Source organism: Osmerus eperlanus, unplaced genomic scaffold, assembly GCF_963692335.1.
Source record: "Osmerus eperlanus unplaced genomic scaffold, fOsmEpe2.1 SCAFFOLD_624, whole genome shotgun sequence".
NCBI classification, from domain to species: domain Eukaryota; kingdom Metazoa; phylum Chordata; class Actinopteri; order Osmeriformes; family Osmeridae; genus Osmerus; species Osmerus eperlanus.
In genome coordinates, this window is record NW_026911112.1 from 1 (window position 1) to 12,500 (window position 12,500).

The 12,500-nt window shown below is 50.4% G+C and overlaps 2 protein-coding genes across 2 annotated transcripts in view; one reads left to right on the forward strand and one right to left on the reverse strand.

Annotated features, from left to right (window-relative positions):
• The first annotated feature begins 1,688 nt into the window (after nucleotides 1–1,688).
• Nucleotides 1,689–9,526, forward strand: LOC134015633 (tyrosine-protein kinase JAK1-like). Its single transcript, XM_062455206.1, has 10 exons — nucleotides 1,689–1,725; nucleotides 2,479–2,630; nucleotides 3,074–3,224; nucleotides 3,553–3,641; nucleotides 3,727–3,919; nucleotides 6,553–6,671; nucleotides 6,836–7,008; nucleotides 7,996–8,113; nucleotides 8,187–8,297; nucleotides 8,392–9,526. Exons 1-10 carry the CDS (start codon nucleotides 1,689–1,691, stop codon nucleotides 8,500–8,502), a joined length of 1,254 nt encoding a protein of 417 aa, XP_062311190.1. The 3' UTR covers nucleotides 8,503–9,526.
• Nucleotides 9,527–10,725: 1,199 nt separating this feature from the next.
• The window catches only part of LOC134015634 (ribonucleoprotein PTB-binding 1-like), a 5,541-nt gene continuing 3,766 nt past the window's right edge, over nucleotides 10,726–12,500 (reverse strand). Inside the window, exon 5 of the mRNA XM_062455207.1 lies at nucleotides 10,726–12,500. This exon is cut by the window's right edge and continues 369 nt beyond it. The gene's annotated coding sequence lies outside the window, so the exon portion shown is untranslated.

A 12,500-nucleotide genomic window follows, 5' to 3' on the forward strand; every position in this document is an offset into this window, starting at 1 on the left:
CACCTACCTACACACACACCTACCTACACACACACACCTACCTACCCTACACACACACCTACCTACACACACACCACCACACCACCTACCTACACACACACCTACCTACACACACACCTACCTACACACACACCTACCTACACACACACCTACCTACACACACACCTACCTACACACACACCTACCTACACACACACCTACCTACACACACACCTACCTACACACACCCCTACCTACACACACACCTACACACACACACCTACCACACACACACACCTACCTACACACACACCACACCTACCTACACACACACCTACCTACACACACACCTACCTACACACACACCTACCTACACACACACCTACCTACACACACCCTACCTACACACACACCTACCTACACACACACCTACCTACACACACACCTACCTACACACACACCTACCTACACACACACCTACCTACACACACACCTACCTACACCACACACACCTACCTACACACACACACTACCTACACACACACACACCTACCTACACACACACACCTACCTACACACACACACCTACCTACACACACACACCTACCTACACACACACACACCTACCTACACACACACACCTACCTACACACACACACCTACCTACACACACACCTACCTACACACACACACCTACCTACACACACACACACCTACCTACACACACACACCTACCTACACACACACACACCTACACACACACCTACCTACACACACACCTACCTACACACACACCTACCTACACACACACCTACCTACACACACACACTACCTACACACACACACCTACCTACACACACACCTACCTACACACACACCTACCTACACACACACCTACCTACACACACACACCTACCTACACACACACCTACCTACACACACACCTACCTACACACACACCTACCTACACACACACCTACCTACACACACACACCTACCTACACACACCACCTACCTACACACACACCTACCTACACACACACCTACCTACACACACACCTACCTACACACACACCTACCTACACACACACCTACCTACACACACACCTACCTACACACACACCTACCTACACACACACCTACCTACACACACACCTACACCTACACACACCTACCTACACACACACCTACCTACACACACACACCTACCTACACACACACACCTACCTACACACACACACCTACCTACACACCACACACTACCTACACACACACCTACCTACACACACACCTACCTACACACACACCTACCTACACACACACCTACCTCACACACACACCTACCTACACACACACCTACCTACACAACACACACACACACACACACCTACACACACACACCTACCTACACACACACCTACCTACACACACACACACCTACACACACACACACCTACCTACACACACACACCTACCTACAACACACCTACCTACACACACCTACCTACACACACACCTACCTACACACACACCTACCTACACACACACCTACCTACACCTACACACACACCTACCTACACACACACCTACCTACACCTACACACACACCTACCTACATACCGACTCGTTGTCGCTTGGAAGAGCAGTAATGTCTCCATGACTCTGCAAGGACAGACCTCTGCTTCCAGATTGGGACAGCGTCATATGTCATGTCTGTAACGTCTGTCCGGCAGAGCCGTTGCCGTGGTAACATGCTGTGGGTCTTTAGCCTCCACCCCTCCCCCCCCCACACCCAGGGGGAATACTGACACAGCAGCTGGGAAGAATCTAGTCTCCACCCCCTTCCTAGTCCTCTCTCTCTCTCTCTCTCTCTCTCGCTCTCTCGCTCTCTCGCTCTCTCACTCTCTCACTCTCTCACTCTCTCTGTCTCTCTCTAGCTCTCACTCTCTCTGCCTTGCCTCTCTCTCTCGCTTTCTCTCGCTCTCTCTCGCTCTCTCTCGCTTTCTCTCGCTCTCTCGCTTCCTCTCTCTTGTTCTCTCTCTACCTTGGGGGGGAGGAGGGAGGAGGAAGGGAGGAGGGAGAGGGGGGGAGGAAGGGAGAGGGGGGGAGGAAGGGAGAGGGGGGGAGGAAGGGAGAGAGGGGGGAGGAGGGAGAGAGGGGGGAGGAAGGGAGAGAGGGGGGAGGAGGGAGAGGGGGGGAGGAAGGGAGAGGGGGGGAGGAAGGGAGAGAGGGGGGAGGAGGGAGAGGGGGGGAGGAAGGGAGAGGGGGGGAGGAAGGGAGAGAGGGGGGAGGAGGGAGAGAGGGGGGAGGAAGGGAGAGAGGGGGGAGGAGGGAGAGAGGGGGGAGGAGGGGAGAGAGGGGGGAGGAGGGGAGAGAGGGGGGAGGAGGGAGGTGACGAGTGCATGTGTCTGTGTGTCTAATTCTCTGGGAGTGTCTTGTCTGTGTGTGTGTGTGTGTGTGTGTGTGTCTCTTCACTAACCCCTGAGTGTGTGTTTGCAGAGTGTGTGGAGCGTATTCCGTGGATCGCTCCGGAGTGTGTGAAGGATGCTGCTAACCTGACCATCGCGGCCGACAAGTGGGGCTTCGGCACCACGCTGTGGGAGATCTGCTACGACGGGGAGGTGCCCCTCAAGGACAAGAAACTCACAGAGGTACACACACCACTCACTCACCTCTCACTCACCTCTCACACACACACACACACACACACACACACAACTCTCACTCACCTCTCTCACACACACACACACACACACAACTCTCACTCACCTCTCTCACACACACACACACACACCCACACACACACACACACACACACACACACACACACACACACACACACACACACACACACACACACACACACACAGAGAGGTGCCCCTGAAGGACAAGAAACTCACAGAGGTACACACACACATACCTCACACACACACAAACCTCTCACTCAATCACCTTTCACACACACACACACACACACACAGAGAGGTGCCCCTGAAGGACAAGAAACTCACAGAGGTACACACACACACATACCTCTCTCACTCACCTCTCTCACACACCTTCTCTCTCTCATCCCCTGGTCCTCCCGGAGCAGAAGCAGAGGTTCTACGAGGCAGAGTGTCCCCTGGCGACCCCAGACTGCCGGGAGCTGGCCGACCTCATGACACACTGCATGACCTACGACCCCCGCAAGAGACCGTTCTTCCGTGCCATCGTCCGAGACATCGACCTCATAGTGACGCAGAGTACGTGTGTGTGTGTGTGTAGCTTGTACCCAGCTCAGTGTAGCTTATCTGTTTATAAGGGTTAGTATGCCTGTCTGTGTGTGTGTTTTGGAGGAAGTTTCATCAGCTTATATTCATGATGTATTTCCCCCTAAACTGGGCCCCATGGCCGTTGTACTCAACACTGCCACCCTGTGGCCAGATGTAGCTACTGCAGCCACAGTCACTAGGTGGATCTTTAAATGCGCCTCCCTCTGAACTGACTGATCTGTGTGTAGATGTATAGGCAGGGCATGGGGTTATACCATAGAGGTGGTTTTGATCAGGGCTCTGTTTGTCCCTCGCCCAGACCCGTCCATCAAGCCGGTTCCCTCCCCTGAGGTAGACCCCACCATGTTTGAGAAGAGGTTCCTCAAGAAGATCAGAGAACTGGGAGAGGTGAAGTACAAACCATCTCTGTGCACCATATCCATGGATGTCTCTGACCGACTGACCGACTGACTGTGTGTGTGTGCGCGCGCAGGGTCACTTTGGCAAGGTGGAGCTGTGCAGGTATGACCCCAGGGGAGACAGGACAGGGGAGCTGGTGGCCGTCAAGTCTCTGAAGCCGGAGAACAGAGAGGAACCCTGCAGCAACCTGCGGAGTGAGATCAACATCCTGAAGGAGCTGTACCACGAGAACATCGTCAAGTACAAGGGCATCTGCCAGGAGGAGGGTGAGTACCTCACACACGTAGATATACGCTGGGAGCTAGACCTCACATCATATTAATACATTCATACATAAAGACACCATAGACCGAAGCGCATTCGCCAGGAATCCTTTTTGATGCCGATGCAGATTTTCAGTCTGAATAACCGCAGAAAATGTGAAAAACATCTGCTTATTACATTTGGGCCAGGTGATCAGGAATGTCTCTATTCTCAGTCGTGTAGGCATCGCTAACTCCCTCTGTCTCATCCAGAACGTTAGACAATCTTCTTGTTGCCTTCTGCCTTGCTCCATGGTCGCTTAGTAGACAAGCTTACGTTTTTTGTGTGTGTGTGATGACCAGGAAATTGAAAAAAGCAATGACAACTAGAGAGGGTACAATTTCTGGGGAAATTGTAGGGTGTGCTTGCTTGCTTCGGTTGCACAGGGGTCCGTTTTTGAATGACATTTTTACAACTGATATATCTGTATATTTTATATTAAAATGCATACTTATTATTTATAAAGATTACATAGATTTAAAAGCATTTTTTTTGTGCTGCTCATTTACAACTGAAAATACGAGTGAAGTGTAGAATTAAATATGATGTCTTCTCATTTCCCCTGCAAGAGGCAGCCTCATAGCTGAATCAAAACGAATAAATTTGGCAGACCGGTGTAAAAATTGACCTAATCTCTATGACTTAAACGTCCTTTTAAGTTTTCCCTTCTCGTGATATTTTCAGGCATTTAGCCTACTCATATTGCATTCATTCATTAATAAAGAACCCCCTTTGAAGATTATTCTACGACGTTACCGGCAGTAGAAGATGGAATCGCGATTCAAACAGTACCATCTGCTAACTGAAAATATGCCCCCAAAAACGTAAATAAGCTTGACATTTATTTAGTGGAAAATCGCTCATTCATAAAAAGCTCACTGGTAGCGATCATTGTCAGTAACAACGCAAAATGCGATATAGCCCTGTGTGGAGAAGCTGCCCCGGTAAATTGTACTACTACGGTACAGTACTAGACTACTGCTGTGTTCGTCTCGGTAGCGATTGCGTTGGTTGAATTGGATTTAACGTTCCGTTGTACGGTTTAGGCTGAAATTAATTATTTTCATGAACAGATTGACAAAGTTTAGGCTGTGGCAATGAAGTTCAGGTTAGTAGTTAGATAGACTTTTGATTTAAGTAAGGGGAGTGCCGAACATGTTCTGTCGCCGTTTGACTTCCTACAGCTGTGTAGATGTTTTTGTAGTGTCTCGCGTAGGCTACAGCGTTGCAGTGATACACTGGATTGAAACCACAGGTAATGATAATTTCACTCACAAATCGTTTACTTGTAATCTAATGTCATAATAAATCCTACAACGAAAATGTATATGTGAGGAATGTTTATTTTAACGATTGAAAACAGATAACGCTACATCATAGACCACTGTAGTATGTGTTGCCCGGGCAACACAGGCTAATGTCATGATGCTAATACTTCAGTGAAATAGTAGACTACTGTTTCCGAAAGTAGATGTACTTCCTTAATAATATCAGCTTATACTGTACATTACACATCACAATTGTGTGTCATATCACAAAGTAAAATGAGTAAATAGTTATCACCCTGGCCTCTTTGCTTGTGGCGTTTCTGCAGCTGCCTTGCAGTAAAGCTATAGTTAGCCTAGCTATCCCCCAAGTTAACAGATGCGAAACGAATGTTCTGCCAAAGGTAGTCACGCGTGTTTTCGTGACGTTAGTGACGTAGTGACGTCAGTGACTGTGGCTAGCAAATTAGCCACCGTTAGCTTCACTTTTCGCCACAAAAACTTAACTTAAGCCCAAACCATGCAACGGAACGTAAATTCCAATACAAGCAACTCAATCGCTACCAAGACGAAACTTTTGACACCTACGTTGTCTATGTAGGCCAAATATTGACTGAGTTTTAGGGGGGCAAAAAAAATAAAATAATAATAATATATATGTGAGAGAACAAAGGTTGTGCTCTCGCCGAAGGCTTGAGCACACCCAATAAATAGTATTGACCATGCCAACAAATACAGATTAAAAGTATCAAGACTGGTTTGAAAATATAAGAAGTAGAAAGTACAGACATGGGTAACACATTTGAGTGAGTCAAGCTGAATTTTCTGGTATCAGTACTTAGGTACAGTAACAAAATATGTACTTTTTCCTTCTGTGTAATATCCATGTAATAACTGTGTAAAAAAATTAATAAGTCTTACAACTGCAACAGTGTAACCCTCAACCCCTAAACACACATACTAACCCCTTTGGTATTTTCATCCAAAACACAAATACTAACCCCTTTTTGTCATTTCATCCAAAACACACATGCTAACCCCTTTGGTCATTTCATCCAAAACACACATGCTAACCCCTTTGGTCATTTCATCCAAAACACACACACACACAAACCCAGGAAATGAAAAACATGCCCCCCCATTAAATAAACACAACCACAGTGAGAGTGTAAAAGGCCTCATACCATTTGGGTCAACAGCCAATGGGAAACCTGAAGGAGCTTTTGAACAAGCAGGCAGCCCTCTGATTGGTTGGGACCAGATTCACACAACACCCTACTAATGGGTGCAGCACTAATATTGTGTGTGTGTGTGTGTGTGCGTGTGCGCAGGCGGTCAAGCCATCAAGCTGATCATGGAGTACCTTCCCTCTGGCAGTCTGAAGGAGTATCTCCCTCACAACAAGACCAGCCAGAAGACCCTGTACAGCTATGCCATTCAGATCTGCCAGGTACCACCCTCTCATCTGCCTGTACACCCTTATAACCATGCAGATCGGCCAGGTACCATTTGACATTGTGGTCAGTTTGTCCTGTTAGATCCTCGCTACAGACTGGACTGGCAAAGGTGTGTCAAACGTAAGGTTTTGTCCCAGCTAACTCTAACCCCCCCCAGGGAATGGAGTACCTGGGCTCGCGGAACTACATCCACCGTGACCTGGCCGCCAGGAACGTGCTGGTGGAGAACGCAGACAGGGTGAAGATCGGAGACTTCGGACTGACCAAGAGCATCAAGGACAACGAGGGCTACTACACTGTGAAGGGAGAGCAGGACAGCCCTGTGTTCTGGTGAGGAGGGGGGGCAGGACAGCCCTGTGTTCTGGTGAGGAGGGGGGGCAGGACAGCCCTGTGTTCTGGTGAGGAGGGGGGGCAGGACAGCCCTGTGTTCTGGTGAGGAGGGGGAGCAGGACAGCCCTGTGTTCTGGTGAGGAGGGGGGGCAGGACAGCCCTGTGTTCTGGTGAGGAGGGGGGGCAGGACAGCCCTGTGTTCTGGTGAGGAGGGGGGGCAGGACAGCCCTGTGTTCTGGTGAGGAGGGGGAGCAGGACAGCCCTGTGTTCTGGTGAGGAGGGGGGGCAGGACAGCCCTGTGTTCTGGTGAGGAGGGGGGGCAGGACAGCCCTGTGTTCTGGTGAGGAGGGGGAGCAGGACAGCCCTGTGTTCTGGTGAGGAGGGGGAGCAGGACAGCCCTGTGTTCTGGTGAGGAGGGGGGGAGGGAGCAGGACAGCCCTGTGTTCTGGTGAGGAGGGGGGGCAGGACAGCCCTGTGTTCTGGTGAGGAGGGGGGGCAGGACAGCCCTGTGTTCTGGTGAGGAGGGGGGGCAGGACAGCCCTGTGTTCTGGTGAGGAGGGGGAGCAGGACAGCCCTGTGTTCTGGTGAGGAGGGGGAGCAGGACAGCCCTGTGTTCTGGTGAGGAGGGGGGGAGGGAGCAGGACAGCCCTGTGTTCTGGTGAGGAGGGGGGGAGGGAGCAGGACAGCCCTGTGTTCTGGTGAGGAGGGGGGGCAGGACAGCCCTGTGTTCTGGTGAGGAGGGGGAGCAGGACAGCCCTGTGTTCTGGTGAGGAGGGGGAGCAGGACAGCCCTGTGTTCTGGTGAGGAGGGGGGGGGGGTCAGGGAGCCCCTGGTGTGTGTGTTCATGTGTTCCCCTGCTTCAGGTATGCTCGTGGTGTGTGTGTTCCTGGGGCAGGACAGGTGTTCATGTGTTCCCCTGCTTCAGGTATGCTCGTGGTGTGTGTGTTCCTGGGGCAGGACAGGTGTTCATGTGTTCCCCTGTTGCAGGTATGCTCCAGAGTGTCTGATCCACTGCAAGTTCTACCTGGCGTCGGACGTCTGGTCCTTCGGTGTGACCATGTATGAGCTCATCACCTTCTGCAACAGTGCCTACAACCCCATGCCCGTAAGTACGCACACACACACACACTGAACACAGTTGTCTCTTAATCATGACTCACACCCCTTCTTCCTCGCAGATGTTCTTGAAGATGATTGGTCCAAGCCAAGGTCAGATGACCATGACCCGACTGGTCAACATCCTGGAGGAAGGGCAACGGCTGCCTCGTCCAGACATGTGTCCCGAACCGGTGAGGATGCACGCAGTCCCTTTAGACGAACGGCTTCAGTACCTCTGTTACAGTACTCTCCTAACCTGTGTGTGTGTGTGTGTGTGTGTGTCAGGTCTATGCGCTGATGAGGAAGTGTTGGGAGAAATCTCCAGAGAAGAGGATCACCTTCAAGAGCCTCATCGACCAGTTCACCCTCCTTCACGCCACGGCCAGCAGCACTTAGCCTTCCCCCTCCCCACCTGCCTGCCTTACCAGAGACTCTCCACAGGGGGGTGCCAGCTTGCAGACCAGGACTATTATAACCACAGGAAACATCTGGCCTCAGCTCACCTTTACATTTTAACTTAGGGGGAGAATAAGTAAGTAGGGTTACGACCATATATATATAAAATGTTATAGAGAGGTGACTGTAGCTTGGCTCTCGATAAAGGACTGGGAGCACTTAACACGCCTGGTGGCCATAGCTTAACTATCACGTCTACATACCGGACTTTATCAGAGAACCGCTCATACAAGCCTTTTCCCTGTAATACAAATATACTGACTTGTAGTATGGTCATGAGAGAGAGGGGGGGGGGGTGTTGCAGACACTGTTTGATGTTCCGAGAGGAACATGGAGTGACAGAACCATCATGGAGGTGGAACCAAGACCATTTTAAAGAACCAGGATGGATGTAACATATGGGAACATGAAAAGCCAAGCCAAATGAAAACCCACTGGGAGCCAATCAGTTGTGAGGACATGAGGTGTAATCCCACTCACTGACACAAGAGGACGCTAGAGCATCAGCCTTTTTATTTTTTATCTGTATCTTTAAAGTGCTCAGAGTTCTATACTTCACATAATATGTAGTTTATGCCTTTGTTAAAAAAAAAAATCTGTTTTTGCAATCAATGTCAGGTTGTAATCAATGTCAGGTTGTGTATGTCTGGTAAGTTGTAATCATGGATATTTGAGTGTAAATACAAATACACCAAATCGAAAAGGGCGACAGAATGATGAAAGGAATGCAAAGCTGTGAAATAAGTTTTAGTTTGTGTGATGGTCAGTTTCTATTTCTTACCGACTGGGAGTTGCGATCTCAAGGAAGTAGAGAACTTTGGCTGTGCTTGTCATGTTTATTCCGGAATGTAAAAGACAATTCCCTGCTCAAAAAAGGAGAAAAACTATTTTTCTGAATAAAACAAGTATGACTAATGGTAAATATACATAAATACACAATTAAAATAAATAGTGTTTTTTTTTTTCATTGTCAAATTCCATAAACTTCAAAAGCAATAACTCATTTTTTTCCCTTCTATTTTACAGCAGTAAGTAAGCATGCTAAAGATCAAATGCTTCTAGAAAAAAACAAAACAAAACGTATTCACAGGAAAGCAATATCATAGTTTGTGATATAAAATATTGCAAAATCTACAGTAGATTTCAGGTCAGAAAAAAAACTATCCAAATACTTTAATAAAACCGTGTACAAAGCAAGAAGCACATCAGAACTAGCAGTTATTGAGTAATAAATACTTGTTTCAGTATTGCAAAGCTTGGTGTTCCCAAACAGGCACGCTTCTCCTCAATCACACAGTCAATTCACCTCCAACACTTTGGAGTTGGGGGAGTGTGGGGTTGCTTACAATCAGTCACCACCACCACACACACACCTGGCTGGCCAACACAGAAGCTCTGTCCCGGGGAGGGAAGCTCTCTCTGTCCCTGGGGAGGGAAGCTCTCTCTGTCCCTGGGGAGGGAAGCTCTCTCTGGGGAGGGAAGCTCTCTCTGTCCCTGGGGAGGGAAGCTCTCTCTGTCCCTGGGGAGGGAAGCTCTCTCTGTCCCTGGGGAGGGAAGCTCTCTCTGTCCCTGGGGAGGGAAGCTCTCTCTGGGGAGGGAAGCTCTCTCTGTCCCTGGGGAGGGAAGCTCTCTCTGGGGAGGGAAGCTCTCTCTGTCCCTGGGGAGGGAAGCTCTCTCTGGGGAGGGAAGCTCTCTCTGTCCCTGGGGAGGGAAGCTCTCTCTGGGGAGGGAAGCTCTCTCTGTCCCTGGGGAGGGAAGCTCTCTCTGGGGAGGGAAGCTCTCTCTGTCCCTGGGGAGGGAAGCTCTCTCTGGGGAGGGAAGCTCTCTCTGTCCCTGGGGAGGGAAGCTCTCTGTCCCTGGGGAGGGAAGCTCTCTCTGTCCCTGGGGAGGGAAGCTCTCTCTGGGGAGGGAAGCTCTCTCTGTCCCTGGGGAGGGAAGCTCTCTCTGTCCCTGGGGAGGGAAGCTCTCTCTGGGGAGGGAAGCTCTCTCTGTCCCTGGGGAGGGAAGCTCTCTCTGTCCCTGGGGAGGGAAGCTCTCTCTGGGGAAGGAGCATCACAGGAGGTCCAGAGGGCTGGAGGTCGAGCCCAGCCAGGGAAGACCCAAACTGATCCATGATCAGGAGAGTTGGGGGGGGGGGGAGCAAGGAAAACAATGTGAGGGGGAGGGGGGGAGAGAAGCTGGGATTGGTGTTCCATCTCCCTCCCCCCCCCCCCCCCCCCGCTCAGTCATACCTGCCAAAAGTTACTTTATATTTTAATTTTATACCATTCTAACACTACTCAGAAACCCTGTTTCCGGTTATAAGCAGGGGAGGGGGTGGAGAGAGGGGGTGGGGGGGTTTAAAACTCTCAAACACACACAAGCAGTCCAACACACACAGCGCTGCGGCACACTCGGTAATGGCTTCAGGGTGGGTGAGACAGCAGATAAAGGCTAATACAATCACCAGAACGCCATAAAAAATCAAATAAAAAACACGACACAGAATGGCTTAAAGTGCCTGAATACACGACAGAAAACATCGCCTGCCTTTCACAGCCACCAACACAGAGACCCATCGCCCTCCACGGAGACAAGCTACACACACACACACTTCTGTCTAAGCATTTCCTTTTAAAGATGAGGAGCTATCTACTGGTACAGCAGTCCAGCTGGGCAGTGTATACACACACACACACACACATGCGAGGGAAAAAAAACCCAGGTCTGGATGCAAGCCCACCAGACGAGTGAAAGTGTTCCGATCTGTTACGGTCCCACATCCACATTCAACTTCCAAGGCGCTGCGCCCTGTAACAACACCGTTAAAACAGACAAGAGGAAAAAATAAATAAACAAGGGAAGAAGACAAGCGAGGAAAGAAATAATAAAATCACGTGTTTAAGTGAAGCTCTGTAACAGCAGAGCAGCAAGGCCCTCGAGCAGAGTCGCCCTCAGTGAGGTTAGAGGGGTTAGACCTAGTTATTGCCTGCCGGTCAGCCTGACCTGCAGCATTGTAAGATACCAAAGCCCTAATATAACCCTTGATCCCTCAACGAACCCTGACCTGACCTTCAGGTGGACGAGCGCAGCGGCCTCTTAAGCGCTGAACCCGAGTTCCACCCGTCTAGAACGTTCCGGGTGACTGGAGTGGAACCAAGCTACCCCCCTCACCTCCCTCCCTCCCCCCCTCACCTCCCTCTCCTCACCAGCTCCGCTTAGGTAGGTTTCTGATGGCGGCTTTAAGGAAAGCATGAAAACATTAGAGAGGCCCGGCACATCACACTCCAGTGGCAGAGAGGAGCCTGGGTAATATCACGGGGGAGGTGGGGGCTGGGGCAGGGACAGGGAGGGTGAGGTGGAGGCTGCAGAGCGAGGCCGGCACTGTCGTTTATTGCGTTGGACCAGCGAGCCCAGCCAGGGGGCCCATCATGGATATAAAGCATGAAGAATCTATCCAATCACTGCTGGAATGGCTATAAAGGTACCCAATGAGGTGTCTCGTTTATTCGCCGATAGTCCTAGCCCAATGGGAGCTATTGTAAGTGTCCACAGGTCAAGGTTTGGAGCTCTGATTGGACGAGGCCCCGTTCCGGTGTCCTCTGAGTCCAGGGTCTCTTACAGACTGACCTTTACCCCGGGAATGGCTAATCACTCCTACACACACACACGTCAAGGTCTCCTCAGAGAGAGAGAAAGAGAAGCCTCTGCCACAGAGACACACAGGAGGAATGAAAACACGTCAGAGTGACGCTTCAAAGCCTAGAAACATCAGAGGGAGAGAGAGAGACACACAGAGAGAGAGGGGGAGAGAGACAGACAGAGAGAGGGTAGAGAGAGAGAGTGAGAGAGACAGACAGAGAGAGAGACAGGCAGACAGAGAGAGAGAGTGAGAGACAAACAGACTGAGTAGCTAACCTGACTAGACAGCAGTCCTACAGAGAGAGCAAGGCAGACCG

What these genes read in the sequence shown, in the direction of transcription:
- LOC134015633 (XM_062455206.1), top strand. Translation starts at nt 1,689, where the DNA reads ATGTCTGTAACGTCTGTCCGGCAGAGCCGTTGCCGTG. An exon ending in AGATCAGAGAACTGGGAGAG is followed by an intron (nt 3,642 to 3,726) that starts GTGAAGTACAAA and finishes GTGCGCGCGCAG; the next exon opens with GGTCACTTTGGCAAGGTGGA. An exon ending in GGGCATCTGCCAGGAGGAGG is followed by an intron (nt 3,920 to 6,552) that starts GTGAGTACCTCA and finishes GCGTGTGCGCAG; the next exon opens with GCGGTCAAGCCATCAAGCTG.